The following is an 11,172-nucleotide window of genomic DNA, read 5'->3' as shown; positions in this document are numbered from 1 at the left end:
TGAAAGAGAACACTCTTTACTCTCAGTAACATAGAATTTAGTTTTTTTGGAGCAGCAGCCATGGGTATAATTCATTAGACAGAGCCACTGTAATGAGCCAGCATGGACAAAGCACTCCATTTCCAGTGTGCCCTCTTTCCCCTGGGAGTTTTCATAAAAATAATGACAGCGCTGTTTGTTGCCAGGTTTCAAGCTGAATCATGAGCACACAGCCCCCGTTCTTTTTCTTTTCTCACCTCTCTTACTTCTTGTTTTTGGAAAAAGGGAACATCCATTCTGTTTGCAGACTGTAATTTGCAAGAGACAAGTGTGATTTGTTTTATTGAATTATTTTACCAGTCTATAATTGGATAGGATATATTGAGATGGTTTTTCTGCTTCTGTGTCTTACCTTTCATGACCACTTCTGATTGGAGGCCAAGTAGCTTTTGTCGCAGTGATTTATAATGGTCAACAACAGTGAAGAGGGTTTGCTTTAAGCCCACTCAGTTTGCATTGTAAACAGCTTAAACTGAAGTAACTCTCTTTATATGAATGAAAAGACCAACAGAGATATCAAGAGAGCTTCTTGTTTGTGACCACAGTAAATTAATCTGAAAGACATTATTTGCTAATGCCATGTAATAACTGTGAAGCATCTTGTAAACATTCAAACAAATCCCAATGGTCCCCTATGAGAATTGCTAAGGCATAAACAGATAATGTTTTCTTCTCATTTAGTTTGCTGCGCTGATATGTGCACCGTCCATTAGTCTTTGCTACACTGGCATGTATTTCCCCTATTTGTCTCCAGCTGATGAGCACTCAGCAGTCATTTAACTGTTGAGTGGATCTATCAAGCAAATTGGGTTATAATTGTTTTTGTGTACACTTGCAATTTTATGATAATAAACAAATATTGCTACATAATGGTCTTTGGGTTTGAACCTTAATGGAGCCAGTGCAATTCAACACATTAGGGTTATGTTTGTTGATGCAGGAAATATAATGTATAACGATAGTCAGTATAGAATATAGTTTGATTCAATACACCATTGTACCATATATACACATATATATATTATGTTTTGTATATTTATAATCAAACAAAAAATAATAATTATGTATGCAACAGGAAGTATTCACATTCAAGAAGAATCATTTTAAAAGCAAAGCGATGTCCTTTTAATTTCAATACATCTTATTGATCACATTTGAGTTATGCATTACACATAAATACAGCTTCAATACCGTAATGAATATTGCATGAAATATGAAACCGGTGCAAATAATTCAATGAATATGTTAGTGTATTTATAAGCTTGTTTTTTTTGCATCACAAATAAAATAATAAAGAAATAATTTATCTGGCATATTTTTAAACAAATAAATAAGCATCCTTATTATTCTAAACATAAAAAAACGGTATTATTATTTGCTACTATTATTTTATTTTACATTTATTATTTTATATTTATTGTCAGTATTATAATAACACATGAGAGTAGTACTCTTACTCGATTGGCTAGAATATTTAGATACAGCATTCTGATTGGCTAACGTGTGAGTTCAGAGTTGAGTTTGTTATGTAGCTTAGCTAGCTGGTAAGGGGTGTGTTAGCTTGCTGGTTATTTAAACAGTAATTCTTATTTAAGCTTTAAGTGACACTCGACAATACACCTTCCGTGTACACATGTGTTGTCGCTAGTTTATTTGACTTTATTATGCGAGTGTTTATGTATAATTTGCACGCTGAAGAGAAGGACATGTTAATACTAGCTGATTAGCTCTATCTTGTTTGCCAGCTAACAGTTAGCTTAGTTTGTGTTCTTCCAAATTATTTATTGTACCAATAATTGACTTTGCAGGCACGACAAAGTGAAGGACGGTAAACATGGGTTCTGTCAGAGCTATGGCGTCAACCAGACTCCTGTGTTCGTTCAACAACAGAGTAGCAGACTCGACCAAAACATTAGCCAGAGCAGGCTGGAGTTTGAGCTGCAGGAGAAATGTCAGCAGTTCACCTTCAAGACTGCAGAGCTGCATGCCAGGCTGGGTCATTGATCAGTATGGTACTAATGGGGTTTTGACATACACCGAGGACATCCCGGTCCCCACTGTCAATTCCCCTAGTGATGTCATGATTAAAGTCTATGCGGCTAGTCTCAACCCTCTTGATATAGCTATGAGAGGTAAGTGCTAATAGCATTAAGAGGCATTGTAAACATCAGTGAGTAACTTTGACAGTGTAAACTTACCTGCTCACTTTCAGGTGGTTATGGAGCTACATTGCTTAAATTAAAAAGGCATCCAATGTCGGTGTTGGGCAGCGACTATGGTAGTGAGTTTCCTCTGATTCTTGGTCGTGATGTGTCTGGAGTTGTGGTGGACTGTGGATCCGAGGTGACCCATGTTGCTCCAGGAGATGAGGTAGGAGCTGCACCGCTCACCTGACGTTTATAGGCCCTAACGTTGTTTCAGAAGTGGGTCCCGCATAACTGCATTTACATTTAGAAAATCAATTGAGAAACTTTCTTTATTGTTAAGAAACCTGGCAGCAATTTTCTTTTTGCAGTAATTCACAGGGTTCTTACGGCCATTAAAAACCTGGAAAAGTCATGGAAATTCAAAATGCTAATTCCAGGCCCTGGAAAAGTTATGGAAAACAATATTTTTCCCAAAGTTTTGGAAAAGTCATGGAAATGTAACTAAAGTTGCATCAAATATAATTTATATTTTAGCTAATCGCCGAAATAGTAATATTATAATGATAATAAATACTGTATCGTATAGTAATGAAACGACATTTAACTGACGAGGTATTTTGCTGGTGAGAGATTTGAGTTGCTTTAGCGTGTAGAAGCCTATTATTTGATTTGTTTTAGATAGGCACGACATGTTTCAGATGCAGACCTTATTTTCCTGTTCCATGTTCAAATAAACCATTTTCAGTGGTACCGCTGAGAAAGAGTAATTGTTTTGGTCATGGAAAATTAGGTAAAGGTCATGGAGAAGTCATTGAAAATCATTGGTGAAAAAGTGTATGAACCCTGAATTCAGAATAAAAAATAAATAAAAAATCTAAATCATATAATAATAATAATAATAAATCTTTATTTATATAGCACTTTTCATACAACACATGCAGCTAGTTTCTTACTAAATGACAAATCACAAGTTAAAAACAAACAACAAGAATTCCCCTCAGATTATTTGTTAAGAACCTTACAGGTACATGCAGCACAATATAACATTGCATCAGGTTCATGGACACAGAGGTAAAATGTATGATAATTAAAAGTAAAATAAATAATGGTTTCTCTTTGACAGATAAGACACAAGACAGCTGAATAGATGCAACAATGTACAATATAAAACATATTGATGCAAAAGTTATGTATGATCAAAAATGTGCAGTAAAATAATCCTGATTATTGATTTGCAACACTGCCAACAGTTGTCTAAAACCATGGTTCCCAACCTGGAGTCATAAACACATGAAGTGGTTCATGATAGGAGCAAGGTAATACGCAGGATAGAAGTCTTAACCGAGATCTATCCACACAACCTTTCTCCTAATCTTTACTTATTATTTTTGACATGATCTTGACCTAAACTACTATAAATATAAAACAGACCCTTGCAGATAACCCATGGGCAAAAGTCAACATTGCTTCATTATAAGGGGTCACAAGCCAAAAAGGTTGGAAAATACTGATCTCACACACCCAAAGTAAAAAGTTCTATACACATTCATATAGTCTTGGAGAGTGATCAATATATCTCCCTCTCTTAATACCCAGCAACTCCATAGTTGAGTTATCCACGCACATTTTCTTGGAAGTAATATTACACTTTTTCTGCTTGGTCACCATATCCCATATGTCTGCTGCGCTGCCTCCAACATCTCTACATTATTGTCTTTCTGTAGAGACAAATGCAAATGTGATTAAATAATAGAACAATAAATCAGCAAACATTTCCGCATTAAGTATTCTAGTGACCTTGTCTCATCAGTATACAAATATATTTGGAAAACGAATGAGGAGAACAGGAACTGCTTACTAGGAGCTTAATGGCCGATTAATCCCCCAGAGTCAAGGCGTAGGCTGTTACATTGAGTCGTGTTCAGCATGGTAAATGTCATATTTGTGTTCCAGGTGTGGGCTGCAGTTCCCCCGTGGAAACAAGGCAGTCTGGCAGAATTTGTGACTCTAACAGAGTATGAGGTGAGCCACGGAGCCATTAGAGTCATACATTATTAATGTTTCATCATCAATTGACTGATACAATTCAATGTCCCTGCCAGTAGGATTTCCTTTCATTGAAAGAGTCAAATTAAAGCTCTTGGATGAATTGTAAAAAGTTTGAACTAAGAAAACAAGGTTAGAATTAGTGCACTTTGTATTGCAATATTGCAGTGTAAGAATGCATTAGGATTATGTTGGTTTAGTTGCAGAAGACTGTGAGGCACCAATTACAGAAGGACTTTCCATGTTTTCTTGCTGTTTTCATTTTACTTAATTAATTCAGATCTGATCATTAGAATACACTTTTTATTTGATATTTAAAAGATGAGATATGTATATATATTTATAACTTTTGACGTGGGCTGTTTTTGCAGGTTTCCCATAAGCCGAAATCAGTGAGTCATGCAGAGGCAGCATCCATCCCTTATGTTGCCAACACGGCTCTGTCTGCGCTTGTCAATGCAGGCGGTCTATGCAGAGACAGCTCTTCAAATAAAAGGCAAGCACCAGCCTGATCCCGGATAACTTTCTATACAACCCCTCCACCCCTTCGACATGTATACATACAACACTAGAAGTATGTCAATCACAGTATCAGGGAGTAGAACGTTTTATACTAAAAGAATACTTATATAAAGGGCATCTTGGAGTTTCTAGATGTGCTCATGTCTGTTAAATCAGTCCAGTCATGCAGACCTATGCTGTGATAAGACACCTTTTTCATCACATTCATTTCAGGGGTGAAACTGATCTTCTATTTCATGCTAATTGGCATGAAAAGGGTTTCAAAAATCCTGTCGTTAACCCGAAAGACTGTTCAAATCTAACCCTGTGTGTAATCTAATGGAACTTTCACCCCCCTTGAATGTAATTGCTTTCAATCCTGCAGGTCCCCTTTTACCCCCTGAAGCTTCCTCTTCTAGTGGTAGCTTAAATGAGACCCGCAGTAATTGAATAACACTGAGTATTATTTTTCCTCCTAGAGTTTTGATAACTGGAGGATCAGGGGGTGTTGGAACATTCTCTATTCAGGTAAGGTAACATGTACTCCCCTCTCTGTACCGAGTTGTGTTTGTGAGTATTTTAAACTCTGCTTGAGTGTAGAGCCACTTGCTGTGTGTTTATTTCTGTTTTTCCTTCTCCGTTTGCTGCCAGTTATTGAAGGCTTGGGGCGCCCACGTAACCGTTACCTGCTCTCAGAACGCAGAGGGCCTTGTTAGAGGGCTGGGGGCCGACGAGGTGGTGGACTACACAGCAGAAGACGCGTCTGAGCAGCTAGAAATGATGGAGAAGTATGTGCCATGCCATTAAAGGGTGTTTTAGAAGTAATAAGACTATCATATCATATAGTGCATTATGTGTACAGTGGTGACAAAAAAAAAAATCACTGTTTGCGAGTAATGGCATCCCGTGCTTCTTTTCTGTGGTATTTTATACATATATTTTTTAATAGGTTGCACCACCCTTCGTTGACTTTTGTTTGTGATGGGTCTTTACCTGTACATGAGGACCACACACATAAACTCACAATTCATCACCAAGGATTCTGCAGTTTAAGAACACGTCATGAATCTGATGTTGACCTTTCTCATAACAAATTGAGGAAACACTTTGGAGGATATTTGTGATTGAGGACCAATGTTCTCCACTATCTCCAGACCCACACTCGAATAGAATATCTCTTGAGTCAGTGCCAGTCCAATAAAGGTGCTAATGAAAATGAATAATCCAGGACTGTGATAATTATGTGTGCTTTCCCCTTTAAACGCCCCCATAATGTGGTAAACATCTTCCTGTCAGAATAGCACGACTGCCCACTGATTCGTTTTCCTGTTACCGTGGAAACAGGGATTCAAGGCTTGAGTGGGTGCTGGCTAACCCCTCTCACTGCCCCTGAATCAAAATTGGTAAACTCTGCCTAAAACTTGAAGACATAACAGTTATATTGTCCAAGCCTTTCATTTTCCATTTATATTATGGAACTAGCAAAAAGCACCTGACCACCATGCAATGCTACCAAGTGTGCATGTATGTGTTTAGTATATATTCCCTAAAGAGGAGGCGTGTGGCGCAGTGGACTAGTGTGTTGGTATTTGGATCAGAGGAGCACAGGTTCAAACCCCCTGCAGTCAGCATGTCGGTGTGTCCCTGGGCAAGACACTTCACCCCAAATTGCTCCTGTGGGGATTGCCCACAGTATTGAGTATGTAGGTCGCTTTGGATAAAAGCGTCTAACAAGTAATGTAATGTAATGTAAATTATTTTAAGCCTTTTTACACCCTGTAAGTTGACAGTCTGTGCTTTCACCCTCAGGTTTGACGTGGTTCTGGACAACGTGGGTGGGGAGACGGAGCAGTTGGCGTTGGGCCTGCTGAAGCCCTGGTCTGGGGCAAAGTACGTCACTCTGGTAACACCTTTACTCCTCAACACCGATTCTATGGGCCTGCTGAACGGGATGTGTCAGGCTGGATCCTCCCTGCAAAGCAAGGCCATACAGGTAAGATGAGCAGACTAGATTTAAAAACAGAGCAGATGTGAAAGATGATCCTGCTGCCCTTAATGTACTGTTGTATATTGATCAAATGAATCATTTTACATGGGTGTGTACCACAGGTGCTCCCAAACTGAAACGGAATACGTAATCCTCAGTGGCATGGATAGACATCTTTGTGTTCCCTCCGGCAGAAGTTTTGTTTAAGTTAATCAAAGTGCATTGGCATTAAAGAGCAAGAAATCATGTTATATCTTGACTTAGCTTCACAGCATATACTTTGTAAAAGTAGTGTGCAGGTGTAGAAGGAGTTTGAGCTTTAAGAGTTGGAGTCCCTGCATGGGTGTGAGCCTCATGTAAACACATGCAGGTCCTGTCACTCTGCTCTGTGAGCGGTGTGTGTGTGTGTAATGAGGGTGGTGGGAGAAAGGGCGAGGACAGGGTGGAGCTGCTCAAGGGACTGAGTTAAGCTGCCCCTGTGTGTGTGTGTGTGTGTGTGTGTGTGTGTGTGTGTGTGTGTGTGTGTGTGTGTGTGTGTGTGTGTGTGTGTGTGTGTGTGTGTGTGTGTGTGTGTGTGTGTGTGTGTGTGTGTGTGTGTGTGTGTGTGTGTGTGTGTGTGTGTGTGTGTGTGTGTGTGTGTGTGTGTGTGTGTGTGTGTGTGTGTGTGTGTGTGTGTGTGTGTGTGTGTGTGTGTGTGTGTGTGTGTGTGTGTTAGACTTGATGCGATGTGTGTATGCTCATGTCTGCTGCTGAACCAGCAGTATTTGGTGTTTGTGCAGATTGTAGCCGGCTATCTCCCCCCAGCAAATACCAGTATTTGTGTGTTTCTTGCCAAGCCTCGGGCCCCTTTGTCCACGCTCGCAGCCAGCTGGTCAGTTTGGCCTCGCTCGGCCGCAGCAGTCACACCCTCGCCGCCCGACAACACGTCCTTTTCATCCAGAGACCACAGCACAACTGAGCCCTCTAGTGTTCAATCTCCTGTCATCACCAATGATCAGGAAGTGTTGTTTTTTTCAAGCAAGCACAGATAGATTGACCAGAGGCTATAGAGGTGTGGCAAAGCCATGCGCATAATAATGTGGGCGATTAGTAAGTGTTGTATTTCAATTGCAGCGCATGGGAGTTTCTTTCTTTCTTGATGTGCTTTAGATGTTTCCTGGTGCACCTTTATTGGAATTCTGTGTTTTCTCTTTGTTACATAATTAAACTCCATAACAAAAAGGCTGTTTTCAGTGGGTGGATTACATGATTAAAAAAAGACATTGACCATTGGAGATCATTTCTGAGGAATTATTGTATGTTAAATCTCAATTAGAATGTTTTATTTAATAAATCTCATGAATTAAAATGAGTAATTATGAGTATTTCTTCCATGTAATCCATGCTGTTACTTGTCTGTCTTACATTACGTGTGTTCTGGCTTTCAAGTGAACTTTTCTGCAACTCAAAACATCCTGATTTGACTTTCTACAAATGTCCTATCTACAGAAATTCATTCATGGTATTATCTTCATTTTGTAAAAAACCTTTTGACCTTTATGAAAACAGGGAGATCAATGTAGGACTCCTAGTGACCTTCCTATGAATGATATTTTTATATTTTCTTAACCAGGCAACCACTCTGCGTTCCTTTTCTAAACAGTGAGGTTCACACCTGCGTGACTTCTAATCTGAGCCTCCTCTCTGTTTGTGTCCTAGAACATCATTTCAGGTGGAGTCTTCTATCGGTGGGGATTTTATGCTCCGGATGGGCCTGCTCTGGACGATGTCAGCAGGCTGGTGGATGCTGGGAAGGTACTGTACTGCTTCATTACTGACATCCTACAGGCCAGCATACTTGTTATTCAGAACACTGACAGAGATGGAAATCTGCTCATTTGCACACAGCCTGTGAGAGAAATCCATGCAAGGGTCGAGATCATACAGCAAATTAAATATGAACATACCAGGGATTCCACACATGCCTGTATTCAAGGCTTTGTTAAGGAGGGAGCATTGCATTCCCTCTGTGTACTGTTGGCTTCTGGGCGATTGAGTCAGGCGCCAGGAGACGCTGAATGGATTTTTGAACAGTGCTGAGCAGCCATTCGCAAAAGCGTGTGGGACCTCTGTCCTTTTGTCCCGGGGGCTTACAGTGAGCGGCACACTCAGACCTGTGGCGGGAAGCTACAGACACACAGCCCCCCCCCCCTGCTCAAAACACACGCACTCCTGCGTGTCCTATTCTCAGGCAGAAGTGTGGATGGTGTCCAGCGTGACGCCACTGCACTCCCCATTCATTGTTAGCGGCAAGAGATGCTGACCAGAATAACAAGCTGGTGTTGTGGGACTAGCACAGGATTGTCCAGCCTCATCACATTCTGAACCCCTGCCTCACCCTTTCACAGCTATAACAGCACAGATGATAGCATGTAGCATCAGGAGATTGTGGATTTTGGCTCGTCTAAATCAATTTACTATAATTTCCCTGTGGTGTGCTTTGGGGGGAAAATAATCTTAGATCTGAGTCCAGGAGTAATGGAGATAGTTTCTCAATTTGCATGGTTTACAGCACTTATTGCAAATAGTTTATCCCATCACCGCAACATTAGAAAGAAAAGGTTGCCACAGAGAAATCGATGTATTGACTTTAACGTCCAACATTAATCATGGTCTCTAATAAGGCAGTCAACACTCAACCCCATTAAGGCAAAGCAGATTCCCTTTGCTGATATGCTGATGGATTAAATGTGTTCTCTTGAGTTGTTTCATTACATTACATTACATTGCATTTAGCTGACGCTTTTGTCCAAAGCGACTTACAATAAGTACATTCGACCAGGAAGACACAACCTTGAAGAAAACAGAATCATATAAGTACATCAGGTTTCATAGAGCCAAACATTTCAAGTGCTACTCAACTGGCTTTAGGTAAGCCAGTCCTTTATTAGTATAAAAGTGCTTCGTTAATAGTTCTAACGCTCGAAGTGGAGTCGAAAGAGATGAGTTTTCAGTTTGCGCCGGAAGATGTGCAAGCTATCTGCCGTCCTGATGTTTCATGATTTATTCCCTAAAATATGTTGGGCTCATTATCACGATATTTCTCTGCTGGTTCCCTGCAGATCCTGCCAGTTGTGGAGGCCCAGTTTCCATTTACCCAGGTGCCCCAGGCCTTCCAGAAGTTGGAGCAGGGCCACGCCAGAGGGAAGACGGTGGTCAGAGTGACCGAAGAGGACGACCAGCGGTCCGAAGAGTTTGTGCAGGAAAGTTACACAGACACCGCAGAGTTTGAACAAGAAAGGCGAGAACCGGCCAAGCAACACTAGAGTCAGCCGGCAGAGCGCTGCGATTCTTCTCACCTTTACTCGGCTACTCTTGACAGCTGCAGACTGTATTATTCATAGGGAACAGAGGGGCTTCTGGGTGCAGCAGAGAGCAGAATATGCATGACCAGAGATTGTAATTAGAGGGTTTCAAAGGCTGCTGCTCTTGTAAAAGCGTACACCTTCCTGTATTGTCTTGAAATTTCACAAGATGTGCTGCGTTCCTGTGAAGGTTGTTAAAACCAGCTGTGGAATGATTTAACATTCAGCTTAGCATCCATCTGGTACAGCCAGGCTTTTGATCACTGCAATCTATCCAACAAGGAGTCACATAAAATGTCCATCAACAGTTGTGTTTATACTCCAGTACGAGGTGAGGCAGCAAGATAAGACATTTGATTTTCTGTGCATTTGTCAATGTTATGTTGTTTAACGACTATCATGTCGTAACCATGGGAATCTTTCCCAAACCTCATGTGACATCTCACATCATGTGAATGCAGTTTATAATTGTTTGAGCTTTACAAAGGTTAGCAGTTCAACATTTGGGTAAAAACTGTTATTGAAACCTGAAGCACTTTGTGTTGAACAATGTATCAAAGAAATGTATTGACAACAATACTTTATTCTGGAAACCAGGGGTTTGGTGCTGTGTAATTTTGATTAAACAAAGAAAAAGACACATTGCAAGAGAACATTTATTTCTTTGTTTCGCATGCAGTTGGAAAATAGTGCTATATATACAGTATACATATAACATAACATTGCATACAGGTATGAACATTTTTAACACTGTTTAAGTTCATAAAAATCTGGCAAACAGATTTATTCAATAAAAAGAAAAAAAGTTGTAGGATATAATTTCAGACTCTGCTCTGAGTAGTAATACATTCTTACGGATTTATCCAAAGCTCTCCATGTTGACCTCATGGGACACTTGTGTAGTCCTCCTGCAGAGGGGGAACATCTCTGATCGTACCTCGTCTTTGAGCATCTTGTAGCTGCATGACAGCCTCTGATGATAATAATATATAACAGTCCAGGAGATCATAGGTTTTTATATAACCTCCACATCCCACCTTTGTTGTGGTTTACTTGGATCAAGTGTTTTTAAAATCACTTGTGTTTTGTCGTAGTGTTGTCCCCCTGA

At 40.3% G+C, this 11,172-nt stretch overlaps 2 protein-coding genes across 2 annotated transcripts in view; one reads left to right on the top strand and one right to left on the bottom strand.

Moving 5' to 3' along the window:
- The first annotated feature begins 1,558 nt into the window (after positions 1 to 1,558).
- On the top strand, positions 1,559 to 10,706 carry LOC117556207 (reticulon-4-interacting protein 1 homolog, mitochondrial-like). The gene is made up of 10 exons (XM_034231503.1): positions 1,559 to 1,583; positions 1,848 to 2,171; positions 2,252 to 2,409; positions 4,140 to 4,208; positions 4,604 to 4,728; positions 5,213 to 5,261; positions 5,385 to 5,521; positions 6,543 to 6,726; positions 8,419 to 8,514; positions 9,822 to 10,706. The coding sequence occupies exons 2-10, from the start codon at positions 1,874 to 1,876 to the stop codon at positions 10,023 to 10,025; spliced, it is 1,320 nt and encodes a 439-aa protein (XP_034087394.1). The 5' UTR covers positions 1,559 to 1,583; positions 1,848 to 1,873; the 3' UTR covers positions 10,026 to 10,706.
- LOC117556203 (beta/gamma crystallin domain-containing protein 1-like) overlaps positions 10,703 to 11,172 on the bottom strand; it is a 31,607-nt gene continuing 31,137 nt past the window's right edge. The window contains 1 exon segment of the mRNA XM_034231490.1: positions 10,703 to 11,168. Within this exon segment, the coding sequence (XP_034087381.1) occupies positions 11,080 to 11,168 (89 nt within the window). The 3' untranslated portion in view covers positions 10,703 to 11,079.

The sequence above is a fragment of the Gymnodraco acuticeps genome, unplaced genomic scaffold (assembly GCF_902827175.1).
Source record: "Gymnodraco acuticeps unplaced genomic scaffold, fGymAcu1.1, whole genome shotgun sequence".
NCBI classification, from domain to species: Eukaryota; Metazoa; Chordata; class Actinopteri; order Perciformes; family Bathydraconidae; genus Gymnodraco; species Gymnodraco acuticeps.
Note: the sequence above shows the minus strand (reverse complement) of the source record. Positions and strands in the feature narration are given on the sequence as shown.